At 27.1% G+C, this 21,468-nt stretch overlaps 1 protein-coding gene across 3 annotated transcripts in view; it reads left to right on the top strand.

The window, feature by feature from the left end:
• The window catches only part of LOC100205261 (uncharacterized), a 98,773-nt gene that overhangs the window by 35,973 nt on the left and 41,332 nt on the right, over positions 1–21,468 (top strand). For all 3 annotated transcript variants that reach the window (XM_065791390.1, XM_065791391.1, XM_065791392.1), the window contains 4 exons: positions 3,205–3,283; positions 3,401–3,482; positions 9,628–9,676; positions 9,809–9,893. In XM_065791390.1, coding sequence (XP_065647462.1) covers positions 3,205–3,283; positions 3,401–3,482; positions 9,628–9,676; positions 9,809–9,893 — 295 coding nt within the window. The remainder of the gene's footprint in view (positions 1–3,204; positions 3,284–3,400; positions 3,483–9,627; positions 9,677–9,808; positions 9,894–21,468) is intronic.

The following is a 21,468-nucleotide window of genomic DNA, read 5'->3' as shown; positions in this document are numbered from 1 at the left end:
GTATAAGTGCTGCTCTTGATGGGGTAACATCATCTTTTCCATTGATTTAAGGATTGTTTTAGGAATCCATTGCACGTTAATGTTACTATTTGTTCTTATTTTTGCATTATTCGTATTGAAGGTCTTATTGTTTCTAGTGTTTTTAATATTGATTATTCTATCTTATCTATTTTTAAAACAAAATTTAAACTGTAAAAATTTTAATTTTTTTTTTTTTATAACTTTGCAATTGATAGCAAAAATGTATCGATTTTAATAATTTTTAAAATTATATTTATTAAAGCAATCCGCTTTTTTAAAGTCTTTTTCATCTGAATCTAGTTTCTTGCTTTTCAATAAGATTCCTTTTATAATTGACTAGTAACTTTCAATAATTTGCTGCTAAGGGCAATTTAAAGGATTTGCTTCCTTAGCTACCAGTTTGACACCCTTTTGTTCATACCAGTTTTGAGACTTCAAAAAGTAGTCAATTGTAGCAGAATCCAAAATATTGTAGAAATATTGTGCTTTTCAATGCTTGACAAGTGTGTTTCTTCAAGCATTTTTTTATATGCAAGTTAAATATCTAAGTCTTATGAGTAATTTAAGGTAATTTTCAAACTACAGGAGCAGATTGCGTGCCATATATGAAAACTGAGAGAAAATTTCACAGTCTAAATATACTTGAATTTGTTAGCAACATTTCAGTTGATGAGATGCTGCTAAAAAATTCAAGTATATGGCCTAGCATCTGTGAAATATAATGTCAAGTATACTGGCCTAGCATCTGTGAAAAGTCTTTTTTGCAAAAGGTTTCATTGTTTTTAATCATGCATAAGTTTTCTTAGTTTAAAATTTTATATAGCTTTATAGTTTATATATTTTGAAGATTTAATTACTTTTTCTATCAAAACCAGACTGCATTTAATTTTTATGTGAGATCACTTTGCAACTGTCATTCCAAGATTTACTTTTATAAAGCAAATTTGGCAAATTATTCTTTAGATTAATCTTTTAATAAACCTTTTTTTGCTTCATGCTTTCTTCCTGGTTTTCTTGTGAATCCTCAAGTCTCATATGTATATATATATATATATATATATATATATATATATATATATATATATATATATATATATATATATATATATATATATATATATATATATATATATATATATATATATATAAACTAAATCTATAACAAAACAGTTCATCTCAAAAAAAAGGCTCCAGAGATTTCTGGAGAATGTTTAACAGTGTCTATAATAAGGGCAAATCTGATATTCTTCCTTTCTTGCATTGTTCAAGTTTTGTTACCTCACCTAAAGACAAAGTTGAATTGTTTGTTAAGAACTTTTCATCAATCTCATTTCTTGTTTCCACTAACAGGGCTCAATTTAATTTTTTATAAAGTTCCGGACAAAATATCCAATCAAAACTTGTTTGGGTCAAACAATGTCCGATCCAATTTTTAAAATCTAATTTTAACAGTTTTATGAAACCGAGTTATCTTTGTCACGTTATTCAGTTTATTTAACGTTAGTCTAAAGAAGTTGTAGTTTCTTATCTTATTATTTAGAATATTTCATTGCAGATTTTTGTTTTTTAATAAAATAGTTGCAATTTAATATTGTATATTTTTTTAGATGGACTTGAATTTTAACGCTGTAACTGACAACGGTTATTTTTTTTGTTTTTTACAATTTGGCAACGGCTGTTTTGATGTTTTATCAACTTAAATGCAATTTAAAAAATCGTTACGTTGGGAATAACTTTTAATCATTGATCTTTTTTACGTTTTTTTTACATTGATTTTTTTTATTTTATGTGAAAGCTTTAGATAAAATCAAAAATTGATTATAAATGATTGTATAAAATAAATGCATTATGTGTAAACTATATGTTTTATTTAAATTTTTTTTAGTAGGTAGGTGTTTTTTAAATTTAAATGTTTGAAAATATTTTTCCATGTTGTTCTAAAAATCTTTTGAAAGATTTATTTTTTTAAGTTACTTTAAATGAATAAGTAAAATTAAATCTTCCCATGATTTACTATTTTTTTTTGTTTTTATTTTTACAAAGAATTGTTTAAAAGTTTTTTTTTTTAACTTGACTTACTAATTAATTCATAAAATGATGAAAAAATACAATTTAAAAAAGACTAATTTATTTATTTAAACAATTTTTTTTTGCATTTTTTTGAAAAGAATGTTTTTACAACATATATATATATATATATATATATATATATATATATATATATATATATATATATATATATATATATATGTATATATATATATATATATATATATATATATATATATATATATATATATATATATATATATATATATATAATATACAAAAATACAACATATATATATATAACATACAAAAAATATATATATATTTTTTCTATTTTACACAGTGCTTGTCAAATAAGACTCTTCTTTACAAAATAAATAGAAAGTTTCTAATGAGTTTTATTTGAAGTAACAACGTGTAAAATCAAAAAGAAAATTTATTTTTTCAAAATTATTATTAATTTTTTTTTTAAGAACATCGAGTACTCTATTTTGTAGAATAAATTTAAATTTATTTGTTTATGTATATGCGTGTGCATATATATATATATATATATATATATATATATATATATATATATATATATATATATATATATATATATATATATATGTATATATATATATATATATATATATATAAGTATAAATATATATATATATACATATATATATATATATATATATGTATATATATATATATGTATATATATATATGTATATGTATATATATATATATATATATATATATGTATATATGTATATATATATATATATATATATATATATATATAAGTATATATATATACATATATATATATATATATATATATATATATATATATATATATATATGTATATATATATGTATATATATATGTATATGTATATATATATATAATATATATATGTATATGTATATATGTATATATGTATATATATATATATATATATATATATATATATATATATATATATATATATATATATACTTATATATATATACTTATATATATATACTTATATATATATATATATATATATATATATATATATATATATATATATATATATATATATATATATATATATATATATATATATATATGTGTATATATATATATATATTTTGCAGTCATAAAGGTTGGACAGATTGTGCTGGAATGGCTTGGGTAAACTCTATGTGTGGTGGAAACGCTAACAGTGTTAATGCAGTAAAGACTTAATTTGTTTTACCTTTATGAAAATGCTCTGATGTTAATATTGTTTATTGGTATTATTTTATTTGTCTTGAAAGTAAGTTTTTAAGGTTTTTAAATTTTTAAACACAGTGGGATTATGACAGCATAAGTGGTCCAACAGTTGTATTGGGCCATGAATTCGGACACAATATGGGGTTTAGTCATGATGAAGGTATGTGATTGTATAATTAAGTTTTATGTCATTTTTATTACAACTTTATTACAACTGTTAACAGTCATTATATATAATTGAATACTGTTAACAAAATTAACAGTCTGTAAAAGTTAACAGTCATTATATATAATTAAAACTTAGAAATGTGCATTATTGTGCTAAACCTATTCAGTACTTCCCTACCATATTCCTGGTAGTATTGCGCTCAACTTTTTTCTCCGCTCAACGTTCTTCTCGGCCTTGGAGAGGTGTATTTACATTAAAAAAAAATTTGTGTACGATTGTTTATATTTATAGTATGTAAACTTAAAAGAGAACTCAATTAAATGACTTTTGGAACAATACAGAAATTAAGATTTAAATCAGCTTCTGCTAGTTGTTTGAAAAAGAAACTACGCTATTTGACTATTCTTATTTTTGCTTCTTTTTTTTTTTCTTTCTCGTTATTCGGGAGCTAACAATTTTATTCGCAAAACCTCTTAGAAGAGTATTTAAGGAACTTTATGCTGTCTTTCTTACCAGTGTTTTGTATATTGGCAAAATATGCATTGATTCTTTTGATTCTGAAGCCTGCACTGTGTGATGACTGCCCAAAATAGCTTTTTTGAAGAGCTATGGGAATATTTGTAAAGTAGAGCAAAAAAAACTTTATTTATCAAGTTTAAAATTGTTAGAGCAGGTTTAACAATGTTTTATATACATTTTTTCATAGCATATTTTATTTTTTCTTTACCCAGATGTACCAAGTTGTAAAATAGAACTAGGAGTAAAAATAATGAAGAACAATTTATATATATATATATATATATATATAAATATATATATATATATATATATATATATATATATAAATATATATATATGTATATATAGGGTGACCGGAAAGTTTTGTCAGTACTTCACAATCAATTTATTTTTAATGTAATATACATAAACTACTGAAATTACAGTAACAGATCAAGTAACATATGTAGTGTAAATATACCAAGAATTATTCAAATCGGTCTCCTTTTCGGTCCACTGTCAATGATAATCGATGACACCATGATTGTATGGCGGCACAAATGGTTTCCATAGGAAATTTTTCCCATTCGCGGATCATCATTCGTTTCATGGAGGCCAAGTTGGGATGTTGTTTAGCATTGACCTTGAACTCCAAAATACTCCACACGCAAAAATCAATTGGATTCAGGTCGGGAGAGGACGGAGGCCACTCATCCTTAGCAATAAACTTAGGGCAAATCTGTTGGAGCCATTCTTGCATTGTTTTAGCTGTATGAGCTGGTGCTGAATCCTGTTGAAAACACCAGTCTCCATTGGGATATAAAAAATTGGCTTCTGGTTGCAAAATTGCCTTCAGGACACTCTCTTGATAAGATACTGCATTTGTTTTGGTGCCACGTTCGATAACGACCAATGGCAATTTTCCTTTGCTACACACTGCTGCCCATACAATCACTGAACTTTGATTCTGATACCGCTGAACTGTTCCTGAAGACTGAGGTATGTCCTTTAATGATGTTGACCACACGACATTGTTTTTAACATTAAAACTTTGTTCCATCATGAATGACTTTTCATCAGAAAAGATAATGTTCTGTACCACACAATGACCATACTGACGTAACAACGTTTTGCATCTTTGTAACCTGGCCAGCTTTTGATTTGCAGTCAATCCATAAACTTTATGCTTGCAATAAGGTTTCAATCCAAGGTCTAATTTCAATAATTCCCTCATTGTCTCCCTGGGTACTCCTTCCTCCTGAGCCAATTTTTGCGCTGACCTTTCAGGGTTCCTCTGAATTTTGTCGCGTATTCGTTTAATACGATCTAGGGTTCGAACTGTTCAAGGACAACCCGACCTTTCACAGTCTTTAACACCACCAGTTTCACGCAACCGTTGGATAGTTCAATAAACACACCTTTCAGTAGTTCCATGCACCTTTACTAATTTGAATATTTTAGTATCCGTAAGTCCTTCCTCATAATGTTGTTGAATCAAAAAACGATGAACATTCATAATGCCTACAATAAAAAGAACAAACTCAGTTACTATTGACAAATTCAGTTACAATTGATAAGCATCATTGTATAGTTACAATTGTACTAAACTGATACAAAACTGATAAAAAATTTAATGATAAACACTTGTAAATAATGAAATATGGGAGACCAGAAAGTATGCACATTGATTATATATATATATATATATATATATATATATATATATATATATATATATGTACATATATATATATATATATATGTATATATATATATGTATATATATATATATATATATATATATGTGTATATATATATATATATATATATATATATATATATATATATATGTATATATATATACACCTTAAATATAAATAGAAATGGAGAATGCTATTAAGTGACTAGTTAGAAGTAATTACTGTTGTCAATCAAATTTACACATGTTAATGATGTTTGTTTTGCATATGGTTTGATATTCTAATATTTACGGAAGATTTAATTTAAGATTTATATTTTTGCACCTGCAATGTTGGGTTGTATACATTTTATTAGCGTTGATCCATATACAATGAATCAATGTTGGGTGATATACATTGGGTCAACCTTAACCCGTATCCATTGAATCGACATTAGGTTATTAAAACTTGACAAAAACGTATGTAAAACTGTGATCGTAACAACAATCAAGTTTTGCAATGGTTTTACTTATGCTGGATCGATCTATCTGTGCAAGCTGTTTTTGTTGCGATGATTATAGGCTTTTTATCTATATTATTGTTAAAAATACGACATTAGATCAACCTTGGATTTGCATTGGAAAAAACAGTCTATGTTTGAGATGGTTTTGCATAAATTGGTCCAATGTATGTGTTCTAGCTGGGAGGAGTGGAAAGTTTAGATAATGCTAATTTAGAAACTAGTAAATAATTTTTGAGTATGTTACCATATTATATTAGAAATATTGAAATAGGAAGTATTGTTTTTAACAGGAAGATTATTTTCATCATTAGTTAGAAACAGATTCTTGACATTCCAATTATACTTTTTTAAGGTTTTTTATATTTGCAAGCATACTGCATATCAATTTCACAAAATAGTTTCCTATCATACTTATGCCATCTTTGATAAAGATGTGTTTAGTCCGATATATCTTGATGAAAGCGCTCACTTTGCTCCTCTGAGTAAGCTACCATGTTCTCCTGGAAATTAATTTCACAAAAGATACAAGGAAATTTTATGAAATGACCTTGAACAAAATCTATTTTGAAGCTTCTGATCTTTAGTCCTCCTACTTTTAGGCACTTAGTAATATCTTAACATTGGTTTCGTCTTTGAGATGCACATAGTGAACCATTGGAAACAACCACTAGTTGTTTCCATTGTAAAACAACATGTGTTTATAAATAGACATTATTCAACTGGATTAAATATCATATCAATAGCCTCAAAAATTTGGCTACATTGTTTCAGAAGTACAGCCCATCTTTCTGACTGAAGAAGTTGGGAAATGTTTAATGAAACTGTGAAATTTAAGCTGTGACTCTGATCTGTGTTATTTTTATCCAACAAACTCTACTGTTTGAGCCCGGATATCACAAGCTCAGCATTTGACCTTGTAAAATTTAGGTTTCTGATTAGATTGTTGACGTCCTTCTAGTTTGGGAAGTATGGTCTCCTCTCTTTAACCGCACCTGTGAAAGTGTAATTTGTATCTCCAATATCTTCTTCTCTTTTAAATTTGCTGCTTTTTCCTAAAACTTTGCTACTTTCTCACTGTTGGTCTTTTTTTTTTTATCCTTTCTCTTTTCTCAAACTCTTTTTTTAAAATAATTAATTAGTAGTTAAAAAACTGACTTTTAAAGACCATTAGGTTAGATATAAATAAAACTGTAAGGTCTTACAGTTATACTAATGTCTGCATTAGTATAATCTTAGTAATATTAGTAACATTAGTGTTAAGTTGAACAATTTTTAAGTGTTTAGAAAAAACTATCAATTAACAATTTACTCATTGATAAAACTTTTCATCACCAAGTTTGATGCTTAAAACAACAGCAACATTTTCCAGCAAGGTTCAGGTTAAGTTGGTGGTGTAGGAAAGATTGGTGGTGTAAGAGAGGTTGGTGGTGAAAAGTTTTCCCATTTTAATTTTTTATACAATTTCATTAGAAAATGTTCCTCTTTGATGGTTTTTTAAATGAGTTTTCAACTTTTTTTATTGTTTAATATTTTAAATGAGTTTTCAACTTTTTTTATTGTTTAATATTTTAACCATTTTTAATTAAAATTCCAGACAAACTTATCATTAATAAAGGCTTACAAAATTTTTCGGGTTTTTTGAAGATTCTTAGCAGGTGTTCTCACTTATGTTGGTCCTAAGAGATTAGAAGCATTTTCAATTTTTAAAGTTATATAAGGAAGGACTATTTCATAATTGAATTTTATCACAATTTTTTATCAGAAAAACAGAGGGTTGTATTTACAAGAAATTAAAGAGTTCAACTGTAAATTAATTAGTTTTAAAGAACCATAAAAACACAACTTTGTTGATGCTTATAATAATAAGTAAATAAAATTAAAAATTAATTTATTTTACTTTTCAAAATTGTTCAACTAGGGAATCAAAAAGTTTTTACATGTAAATGGTTACATTTTTAAGCAATTTAATTATTTTAAAAACGCAAGCAATCCATACATAATAAAAAAATGCAAATTACCTTTAAATTTTGTAAAGGGTGTCTTTACAGGTGTCATACAAGTTTAATACCAGTTTACCAGATAATTTGAATAAAAATTATTTGGTAAACTGGTATTAAACTTGTATTACAATCTCTGTACCTGTACAGGCAGTTGCAAAACCTAGTGCAAATATGAACAAGTACTGGGATTACAATTACTAGAGAGGTACTGGTATTGCAATTTCTTGTAGAATCACATATTGTTTTGAATGAGTATCTGATAAAAAAGGGTTAGGGCTAAGCATTATTGAAGGTGAAGCATATAATTTTATATACTCAGGTATTTATCATTTACAATACATGGTTTACAAAAATCAGTTATGGAAAAAACTGAGAATTAAGATATGCTCTTGTATCGTTTGGTTACCACTAATTACATCGGTAATTACATCGGTAATTACATTGGTAATTACAAGGTAATCAAAAATTGCAAGACAAAACAGACTGTATACAAAGCTCAACCATTTAGGCAGAAGATATTTTGTGAGATGCAAAATTCAGAGGACAAAATTAATGCCATGTTCAGAGTTGTGAAAGCAAATGGTTAGAAAAAAAAAGCGATGTTGCTATTGCAGAATGCTTTATTATTTCAGAATGCTATTGCAGAATGCTTTAGACTAGTTAAAAAATTCTTACAAATAAAGAGGCAAAAACAAGGTGAATGGCTTTGAGGTATTAAGGTGTGGAAAAATGGTTGGTAACAGATATGGATATGTATGAAAATATCATAGTTTTGAACTAATGATTAGTGTGAATCAGGATTTGAGTATTCAGTACTTTGTTTTTTATTATTGCTTTGGAAGCTCTTTGAAGAGATCAATATTTGTTTACCATGAAAGCTATTTTATGCATATTTATGTTTGTAACAATAGAATGGAAGCAAAGGTTTTTTTTTATAACATAAATAAGACAAATGTTATGCAAGTCAAAAATGAGCAATTACTTTTAATAGAATTAAATATTGTGGAAATGTGTAAAAAATAAATAAAAGTGCAGGAATAGAGTTAAAAGAAATGTTATTGTTTGCTCCCCCACCCCATCTTTTTCAAAAAAGAAGGTGATTTTCAATGTGTAGTCAGTTTTTTCAGGAATATAGTCAGTTAGTTTGCATTTGACACATTTCAGTCAGCAGATTTTTAGTTTGAGAATTTTTTATTTATTTTTGAAATATAATTATTAATAATCAAGAGTTGATTTTATGACTATAAGAAATCTGATTCAATAAACATTAATTAATGAATTCAACACTGCTTTAATGTTGAAGTTGCATAATTAGCAATATGCTCCATAATTTGCATAGTTTTCAGCATTCAAGTTTTTTAATGTTTCTTTTTGCTTAAACAATATATTTTATTGTAACTTGTTTTAGCTACAGCATTGAAAAACTTATTTTTCAGGAACCTGCAAATGTTTAACAAAAAGGGGATGTTTTATGGGTGGAGAAAAGTAAGTTTCAAATTTTCTTGAAAAACTATGTTTTTTCTCTAAAATAAAAAAATTAATTAAAAAAACCTTAGCTATCTCAATTTATCTGTATTATTTTTATTTTAGGTAAAAAGTTTTAATTTTTAATTTTAGGTCAAGCAGACCCGGTTTCTCAGACTGCAGTATGGAAATGTTTAAAAAAAATGAGTATCCTTGCCTTACAGATTATCCTTCTGCGGTACGTACATTTTAGATAAAATGCATGATTTAAGTTTTAAATAATTACTTATTAAAAGAGCCGTATTAAAACAATTTATTAAAAGTTTATCCCTTTTTTAAATTAGGTGAAAGTATAAAATTTGAGATATCATATTTATTTGTAATAAGTTTTCCCATAATCTTAAACAAAAATGGTGTAAAAATTATCTTGGAAAATTTCTATTGTGTTATGTTACATAAAGCTGTAGTCAGGTTAAAACCATTGATCATTGATTGTTCTGTCTTATTTGATTTTGCTGTTAATTAATCATATTTCATTGGTTTAGGGTTGAGATACTTGGCTTTACATTTTTTTTTCATGTAGCATTGTTTAATATAATTGTTTTTGGCAACTTTTATGAGCTTTGTGAAATTTTTTGCAGACATTTTTTGCAAATACTGATTTGATGTGAACTAGTAGGTTGGTAATGAATTTAACGAAAACCATTGGTCCCAAAACAGAACCTTGATTTCTATTTGTTACATCAACCTAGTCTGATATTAAGTCTACAAGTTTTACATGTTTGCTGTTTTTTAAGAAGACCTCAACCCAATTAAAGTTTTTTTGTTTCTACAATGTATTTCAAGTGTTTACAGCAGCCGAATATGAGCTTATTGCTTTTTTATTAAAACTCTTTGTTCATCATCTACTAATTTTGTGCCCAAATATTACATGTTTTGAGTTTTTCAAGAAGGTTCCATCCCAATTTAGAACTACTTTTCATTAAAACTTTTTTTTTAATCATCTGTTATGCCTTTATAATCTAATAATTATCAATAATAATTATTATTTTTAATTAATATTAATAACTAATCTATAATTAAATCAACTTTTTAAGCAGCTGTAGTGGAGGAGTTAGTGTACTTGTCTCAGAAGCTAGAGATCCATGTTTTAACACCACTACCGGGCAGGTGTTATAACATCGGTAAGGAAGGAGGCATGAACTTCCTTTCAAATGCTCTTTGGCTGTGCTCTGTGATAAGACCAAAGGTCTTCTTGGGACACCTAAAATTAAAAAATTAAAAAAAAACTAAAAAAATTATCAATTATCAAATATAAAAAATTAAATGAAAAAGTTTGTTGAAAAAATATTTGATGTAATATAGAAAACAACAGTGTCTTAAAACCGTACGATACAGTTGTAGAAAAAGCGATATACAAAAAACCATAAGTTTTCTTATATATTTTGTAAAAAAGAAAGTACAAAACAAAACAAGTTTTATTTTGTTTCATAAAAATTGATACTTGATTGATAATTGACTGAAGAATATTCTCAAAATCAAGAGCAACTCTGTAGTTACTTTTAATGAAAGAAGGGTGTTATTTAGAGTTAACTTTTGCATGCTGTTCTAGTGCAAGATATTAAAATATTCAATTATTGTTGGATTATGCAGCATATATACATTATTAATGTAAATATTTTTAATGTTTTGTTGTTTTAAACTTTGTTTAAACTATTCAAAATTTAATTTGTATATATATATATATATATATATATATATATATATATATATATATATATATATATATATATATATATATATATATATATATATATATATATATATATATATATGTATGTATGTATGTTTATAAAGCAATTTTGTATGCTCTTCAAACTGTCAATCAGGTGAGATTTGCAAAAATCTACTTAGTTAAAATTTAGTAAAATATATTTAAACTAACAAAGTTTTACACAAAATGAGTATTAAAAACACTGCTCTTTTACCAAATTGTGTGCCTCTAATGTGTTGTGTAAAATATATTTATAACAACTTTATTACATTTGGTGAGTGGTCTGGGTAATGTTTTTTGCACTCTAGAACAAACCAAGAAAGTATCACATGCATGAAACATTTGCATAACTTATAGTGGTAAGCTAATATTTCAAGGGATATAAAAACATCAACATTTCTACTTCTTGTTTCTAGTTTTTAGAGCTAAAGTTTTTTGTTATTTTTTTATCACATAAAACAAAAATTAAAGTATCAATTGAATTTTAAAGTATTTAAAATGTATAATAAAAATTTTCCTTTTTAAAATTGAGATTATTTTTAAATTGATGTGTTTTTTTGAACTCTATTTAAGTTTTAAAAGCTAAAGTATAGTCTTATTTTGTTTTTTGTTTTTAGTTTAACCTACTTTTACAAAATCAGCAATAGTAATAACTGAGTTGATAAAAAAAAAAATTTAATTTAATTTTATTCATTTAGAATATTTAATAAACAAATCAGGAAAAAATTGTGCAATTATATTTACTAAAAGAATTTCTTTAGAATAAAATTCTAAATTTGATGTAATTTGTAAAATATTTAATACTTTTTTTTCTTTGAATAATTAAATAAAAAGTTATAAACAAAATGGTAATACTTCCTCCACTTCCATTTAACTGAAAATTAAGTTTAGTTTAAAAGGTGTGAGAAATAAAGAGAGATAATTATGAGAAATAATGAGGAAAAAAAATTTAATAATTCTTGCTTGAAAAAACATGAACAAAAAAGTTACAGTAATTGCGCTCATTGTTTTTTCCATGTCATTTCTGTTTATCCAATTTTTTGTTGAAATTATATATGATAAATAATTTACGAATTTATTTTTTGGATAAGTTTTGAATTGATTAACTTGTTTGTTTAATTAGTTTATATTTAGTAAAATGTAAATGTGTGATAAACGTATTGATAATAATTTATATATATATATATATATATATATATATATATATATATATACACTTTATGTAATTAAATGAATAAAAACAACTAAATAGTGGGACTTAAAGTTTCATGCCCGAAGGCAATCATCAGCCGTGAATACAAACAAAAAATGTCAAAAAACCGTTTAAAAAACTTAAAATTAAATACCGTAGAACGGATTTAGGCGTGATAAACAAATCTGAGTAAAAACAAAACAAGAAGCTGTAATAGTTTAATAGTCTCCTGTGTCAAATAAAGAGAGGAAGAATTTCTTTGAATGTCGACACTGAGATACAATTTCATTCTTTTTGTTTAGTAAATTTGATCCACTATGTGATAAAATTACATATTTTTCATAGAGACAGAGCACAGTGGGCCAGAATGCACTTTTACTGGACAAAGTTCACAACTAATTTAATATTAGAGCTATATTCACTAAAATTAGTATGAGTACTAATATGATGTCTGCGCTTTTTATGAAGGTAATATTTTTTTATTTTGTTGCTATGGATACCTTTATTTTGCTTAGCAACAACCTACTTTTGTTATCTGCAGATATTTTATAAGTGCTATATTCACTAAATTTGGCATGAGTACCAATATGAGATCACACTTCTTACAAAAGTGATAATTTTTTAAATTTAGTTGTTATGGATACTTATATTGCTTAGTTACCGGATACTTTCCTTAGTTACAAAGTGGTAAATTGATATTTTAACATCTTATCGGATTTTTGACCCACCTATATTGAATAGCAATTGAGTATTTAGGTAAATAATGTTTTAGGAATAATAAAAGCAAAAAATAGTGCAAGAAAATGTTATCAATTTTAAATTACATCAAAAAATTATAAAACAATAATATCGTTTGAAGATTGTTTAAGTAATTGTAAAACATCTGAAGGAAATGCTTTATGATTTGTTTGGTGTGATGTTGATTTACGCAATGATGAAATAACAGGATCACTGGAAACTAGGAGTCTATTGATAAGATCAGTATTTGTTGCTTTTCTGGATGTTTTTCGGCTGAAATTTTTGTGATAAGATTTAAAGTCTTTATTTCTAGCCTCTTGAGCTTCCTCTGACATAAGTCCGATGGGTAATGTAAGGCTTTTAATTATGTCATGTCCATGTATCAATACTTTGTGAACTGATTGAGCCATGTAATACCATGGATAAAGGGACACATATAGTTTAAAAGTTTCAAAACAATAATCCTTGAACTTTAAGCAGTCTATTTTATATCCTGAAGAGAGCGTTACCAAGATAATGTAAAATCTGAATATAAGGTTTTGGTCAATACCCAGAATTTCAGCTGTTTGTTCATATGCTGCAAAAGCACGCCTTGAGGTATTGCCATCATTACTTGTTCCAGAACCACCACTTTTAGGGAAATCAACAACAAGTCCCATTTTCCATTTTCATAAAATCAGTCTGAATCTTTTGTTTAGCTACAGATGCCTTTTCTTTGTGTTCTTTAGATCTTGCTTGCCACTTTCTTGTTTCTTTTTTATATGCAATGTGCAATAACATCTCAAAAAATTGAATCCATGCATGAAGACTGGAAAGACCATATTTGAACTCTCTGTTAGTATAATCTATATTAAGGATATCAAGACTATTCATATTTTTTGGAGAGACACCACACACTGAACAGCATTGGTATGAGTTATTTTTTTCAGATAATATTGTTTGAACCTTCCCATCAATCATTGTAAGTTCAATAATACAATTCACTTCAATAAAAGATCCGCAAACCTCTAATATAATCATGCCCAAGCTTTCTATCTCACTTTTAATGTACTGATCTTCTTCAATCACAGATTCCTTGGATTCCATTTTGTATGCAAATCTTATGGGTCTACAATAGGCTGTGGAGGACGACTTTTGATTTCTCCAAATAGGCACCTTTTCGTTGCTGTTGTTAAATCCAGTCAAATCCAATGGGACAAGACAAGTAATAAATAATGATTCTTCACGCTTTAAATCTCTGTTAATGTCGGGTTCTGATAAAACTTGTTTATAAATGCTTTGGCCAGTAGCACCATCAAAACCAGCCTTACACGTTAGTGTCATTGTTTTTATTGCTTTGTTGTTCAATATCAAGTGCTTTAGCACAGGTTCCTGAACTGAATCTGAATAGTCCTCCACTGTTATGTTTGCAGGATAACATTTCAATTTTGCATCTCTGACATCATTGTAAGCGGGGTAGATGTTATATTCTTTCTCCAAGGCTCCGCTTCTAATCAATTGATAGGAAGCTTTTGTCAGACTTGCATCAATTATTAAAGCCAGTGCTTCGTCTGCTGAATATTTAGTTGCTTTATCTGTATTTGATATATTTAAAACATTCTTGGCAGCAATAACAACAGATTCATCTCTAAATTTTTTATTAGCAGCAAAAAATAATTCATTGGATGAATGAGATTCAATTAAACAAGATACACGCCGTTTTTTAGTTTTATTAGAACTATTATCAAATGCAACTGGTTTTCGACCACGTCTACTTGCAGTTGGTTCAATGTCTTTTTTTCTGACAATTAAATATTCATTAAGCCAGTTCACAAACTTCTTTTCAAAATTTTTCACAGTATAGTTTGCAGATTTCCACTTTTTTTTATACAAGTAAACAAATCGTTGAACAGCATGTCTAAAATCAACGTCTTTAAAATCAGCAAATTTTGGCTGAATAAATTTTAATATATCTTCAGTAATATTTTGTTTTGAAATACTAAGATTGTTTTTTTGGAGAAAATTATGAATGTCTAAGTTTAACAAAACCATATCTAAATAATTATTGTAACAAGTATTTTGTATTTAAAAGTAAAATGTTATAATATATATGCCGCCTGGACTACTAATACTTGTTAGTAATTAAGTTACTACAAGTGTTAGTAATTAAAATTGAAAGTAATTAAATTACTGTCAGTGTTAGTAATTAAATTACTAACAACTACCGAAAATATGTTGTTGCTATGTTATGCAAAGTAAGGTATCCATAGTAACCAAAAAAAGTTAACCTCATAAGAATTCTGAATCTCATTTTAATACATACCCCAATATTGTGTATTTATCGCAAGTAAAATACTGTTAAAACAACGTTAATGTAAAAATGAGTTGTTGCTATGCAAAATTTAGTACCATAGCAACCAAGTTAAAACATACATAAAATCTGAACGGGGATTTAAGGGGACGAGCAATCAATTAAAACTCGATTGAAGCATCATATAGCTCAAATAAATATAAGACAACACATGGCAAATTGTGGTAATTATTAGTTATTGTGCGGCAAAAAATAAGTTTCTTAAGAAATTTTTTTCTTAAGAAATACTCAGTTATACTTTGAAAATCTGTGATTTTCAAAGTATAACTGAGATAACATGCTATGACAAATTTATTTCACATATTGGTTTTTCTTATCTCTAAATACTCTAGAATAACATGTACTAATTTTTTGTTTCAAAAACGTAGATGTAATTGAAATATAACACAACGTTGATGTCACCGTTAATTACTTATTTATAATTTTTTTATTTTTTTATTTTATCTCAATATTCAAATGCTTAGAGTCCTGGTAACTAAGGGATTTAATATAAATAAATTATCAATAGATTTCTCCTAATATATGTAGATACTAAAATTAAATAGGTTTTCAAGATTAGACAACTAAAATTTTTCCCATTTTGTTCACCTACTGGCCCACTGTGCAGAGGTGGCATATTTTTGTTGTAAGATTATAGGGTCTGCAACGTTTAATTATTCTCCATGTTAAAATAGGTTTTATGTTTTGATCTTTCAAGCTCCATACTTCCTTTGAAAGTTCAGTGTCATTTCTGTATTTAACTGAAGCAAAGAATTTTAGATGATTAGCGTATCTTAATTTAAATGATGTGTGACTAATACCAAAATATACTTTTTTGTTACCTTCATTATTAATTGTAGCTTGGTAAACAATATTGTTGAACAAACACTGTTTGTTTAATGGATAAGTTGATTTATTTACACAGTTACATTGCTTGGTTTCTATTTGCTTGTTGTTGTGCAATATTTTATGATTGCATGAGTTGATTATTGATTTCAGGTTAGGCATGTAGCTGTAACTAATCTTGATAGAATTTCGATTAAATATTTTATGAAGCTGGAAAATGAAAATCTATAAGAGCCAGAAAACGGTTACTTATTTTTGTTTGGACATTTACACTGTACGGAGGGTTGTACCAAATTATATTTCGTTTGCGATGTTTTTTTTTGTGCTTGGATTTGTTGTGGTTGGTAAATAAGCTTTGAGTTATGTCCTGATTTTTTAATAGCTTCTTCATATTGTAGAGTAGAATTCATGAAAGTAGTTTTGTTTAATGACATGGAAGATAATCTTTGTTTGATATTGCGAGGGATTGCTTTAATTATGCTCGAAGGGTGGTTGGAGTTAGTGTGGATATACCTTAGTTGGTTGTCAGGTTTGCAGTAAGGTTGCAATGAGTTGTTATCTAGATTTAACGTAACATCAAGATAGTTTACAATTTTTATATTAGCTTGGATGGTGATGAGTAGATCGTTACTTTTAAAGATACTTGTTATATGTTTTTTAATTTTGTCCATTTGCTAACCGTTTTTGTTTTTAAATACGGCAAGGCCGTCATCAAGATAAATTCCAAAATCTTCCTTATTATAATGCTGTGAAATTTGAAATAGTAAATAATTCCCACTAGCTTGCACACTTCAGCACCATCAAATGCCCCCATTGTGACATTGAACAATCCTCCTCTTTTTTTGATCCACGTTGTCTCATTATTGAAAATTAGGGATTTTCTTGCATGTTTTATTAATGCTTTATCTTCGCTTTTTATAATGACATGATGTTCAGCAAAAATCAAAGCATTGTTTAAAGTGTTTTGGTTTATTGAAGGATAAAAATCGTTTACATCAAAAACTAGAAACTTGTGTAAATGTTTACTGCCAATTTTTTTAAACCAATCGATTACATTTTTTGTATTTTGCCATTGATATAAATAAAGCTTACTTTTAAGTTCACAATTAATTTTAGATAATATTGTCTAAGTAATTCTTCCTACCTCATTTTTTGAAGGGTTCAAAAGACGTACAGATGGGTTGTTACCAAAGTTTTTTTTTGTGATCTTTCAAAGTGAAGAAACATTTGGATGATCCGTTTACTTCAATTTTTCGGTATACCTCGTGGTTGGATAAAATATTTTTTCCTTCTTTAATAATTTGATCTTTTAATTTTGGGTTAGTCTTTTTGTATGTGGTGGTGATAGTATTTGTTAAAAGTTTGTTATATTGCTCTTTTGATAGTTTGTACATATTGGATGTTTTGTCAGCTTGTATTAGGGTTTTGTCTGATAAACATATAGCTTTAATATCTTTTTTCATATTGTTTTGAAAAGTGTTACTTACATCACGGAACTTTATTGTTTTAATTAGTTTAATAAGGTCTCTTTCAAATAAAGACATTTCTTTTATTTGCGGCGGACACATTGCAAATTTAATACCGTAGTTTGTATAACTCAGATCGTCTTTGTTTGTTGGATCATTATTAATAAAAAATAATGCTTTCCATCTCATCTTTTTTAAAAGTAACTCTGTCTTGTTTATTAATTTTAATTTAAAGTCTCTTTCTGTTGGTATTAGTATATTTTTTGTAGAGTAATTCAAGTTTATTATACCTGGAGAACATAATAATTTTGAGTGAAAAAAACAATGTTTTTTATGTAATTTATTGGACAAAAAAAACATCGCAAACGAAATATAATTTTGTAAAACCCTTCGTACAGTGTAAATGTTCAAACAAAAATAGGTAACCGTTTTCTGGCTCTTATAGATTTTCATTTTCCACCAGGCCACAAGCTTCATAAAATATTTAATCAAAATTCTATCAAGATTAGTTACAGCTGCATGCCCAACCTGAAATCAATAATCAACTCACGCAATCATAAAATATTGCACAACAACAAGCAAATAGAAACCAAGCAATGTAACTGTGTAAATAAATCAACTTATCCATTAAACAAACAGTGTTTGTTCAACAATATTGTTTACCAAGCTACAACTAATAATGAAGGTAACAAAAAAGTATATTTTGGTATTAGTCACACATCATTTAAATTAAGATACGCTAATCATCTAAAATTCTTTGCTTCAGTTAAATACAGAAATGACACTGAACTTTCAAAGGAAGTATGGAGCTTGAAAGATCAAAACATAAAACCTATCTTAACATGGAGAATAATTAAACGTTGCAGACCTTATAATCTTACAACAAAAATATGCCACCTCTGTCTCTATGAAAAATATGTAATTTTATCACATAGTGAATCAAATTTACTAAACAAAAAGAATGAAATTGTATCTCAGTGTCGACATTCAAAGAAATTCTTGCTCTTTTTATTTGACACAGGAGACTAGTAAACTATAATAGCTTCTTGTTTTGTTTTTACTCAGATTTGTTTATCACGCCTAAATCCATTCTACGGAATTTAATTTTAAGTTTTTTAAACGGTTTTTTGACATTTTTTGTTTGTATTCACGGCTGATGATTGCCTTCGGGCATGAAACTTTAAGTCCCACTATTTAATTGTTTTTATTCATTTAATTACATAAAGTATAAGTTGCTCTATTATTTGATAATATTGAGCACTGTCATACGAACAAGAGTTTTTGTATTTTACACCGCAATACTAACCTCACTTATATATACATATATATATATATATATATATATATATATATATATATATATATATATATATATATATATATATATATATATATATATATATATATATATATATATATATATATATATATATATATATATATATATATATATATATTAAACCATTTCAAAATTGTATATAACAATAAATAATTTTTTAATTTTAATTGGGCTACCCTCTAGTTTGGTGTGGTTTGTGGTCAGGAAAATTAAAAATTATAAGCTTAAATAATGTGTTTTAGTAACTCCTCAAGAGATTCAAAGTTGTAACAAAAATGGTGAGAAAACAGTAAACATTCTATCCCATAAGTTTGATTATATATAAATGTTACAACATGTTTAAGTGTGTTATACAATGTGTTGTTAAAGTTTTCATAACAGTAATGAATGATCACTTGCTATTCTGCTTTAAAGTTTTCCTTTAATGGAATAGTCATGAGCTTTCTGTGATATTAAACAATCAGAAATCAAGTATACATCAATTGTGTGTTAGCACATTATTGAAGTCTGTTGCTAACTTAACAGCACACTCAGCACAGTCATTGATGACTCTCATGCTTGTTACTTTTTGCTTGGCAGTGAGATAGACAGGACAGAAAAACCATGCAGCTGGATTATAAGTAAGAAAAATTGGTTCAATTTTAAGCGCAGTGAACAGTTTCATTGATCTTTGAGTAACAAAATCTGACAAAGCCTTTTCCTGAAAGTGGTCAACTAATTTTGAATCAACTATTCTGAGATCAGTTTTCATTGGTGGTTTCTTCAGAGCAACAACCATAGGCTCTTTCTTGCTATTTGGAACTAAGTCAGAGAATAATGCAAGTCCAATCAAATCCTCCCTCAAATACCATGTATGTCCTCTCATTTTCTTAATTGCAATATCTGCTCCCTTTTCGTCAACAGCAAAATAAGACTCAAGAATTTGGAATAACAAAGGTCATTGTATGGAGCATCAGAACTGTTTAGAGCTTTAAGCCAGGCTTTTGCATAAATCATTATAATGAAAAGACAGATACGACAAAGACCCTGTAGTTCTATGTTTTCTGTATTTTCTGAATTTTCTACAGTACAAATAGATTTTAAGACGGTATCATTCTTTTACCATCCATCTGGCACAATGATAGGCACCTGGAGGACTAAAATTAGTCACATCAACATTTTCACCCAGTACAATTAGTGTCAGTTGGATGAGCTCCAGGTAAATAGGAGAGTTGATTCCTAAGGAATTCCAACATATTTTTCTTCTTCTGATTTAGCATTACACATTCACCAACTGTAAGTTCAGAATTGACTTCAATGTCAAAAGCATCAATTGTTCTGTATTGGGTAGTGTCAATAAGTTTCCAGTATTCCTTGAACCAACAAAATATTCCAATCTGTGGTCCTGAAAACTGGAAAAACTGGTCAAATACTGCAGTAAAAATAATAAATCATATGCCTGCTGAATGATAGTAATTGCACCGATGTGAACACCAGTGTTTGAACTTGTTGTGTCAAAACAAAGACCTGCCAGCCAATCTGGAATATCTTTCCTAAATAGCTTATTCAACTTGTTTATCTTAACTTGATCTTTATTATTTTAATATAAAAGTTATACAAGACTTTTAGTTTAGCAATAGCATTCCTTTTTTGGAACATTGGCAATAAACCAAATTTGTGAAACCACATTAATAGTATTAGAACAGCTTTGTGAAAGTTCCATTTTGTTTGTCTTTAAGTCATAAAAGAGGCCATGTAGGGCAAGACGAACTGTGGGCAAACAGCTTGAACAACTTTATTTGTATTTAATTTATCTAGAACTGGTAATAGATGACTAATTAGCCACACATTAGTGTCACATCTTGTTTTAATAATCTTCTTCTTTGACATTTTGATTTTTTTTTTTTGTTACTAAAAATACAAATTATATACAAGATACATATTCACATAAAAATATAATTTTTTAAGCAAATTCATCGAAACTTAGATGAATTTGCTTTTTTCCATAAGGAGTACCCAATTAAAACAAAAATAGTTGTAAACAAAAGTTAAATGAACACTATGCAGTATACAAATGAGTTATTTTATCAAATTTAGTAGATTAGTTGACAAAAGCAGATAAATAAAGTAAATTAAGCTGTCACTTGTTG

Source organism: Hydra vulgaris, chromosome 02 (genome assembly GCF_038396675.1).
Source record: "Hydra vulgaris chromosome 02, alternate assembly HydraT2T_AEP".
Taxonomy (NCBI): Eukaryota; Metazoa; Cnidaria; class Hydrozoa; order Anthoathecata; family Hydridae; genus Hydra; species Hydra vulgaris.
Note: the sequence above shows the minus strand (reverse complement) of the source record. Positions and strands in the feature narration are given on the sequence as shown.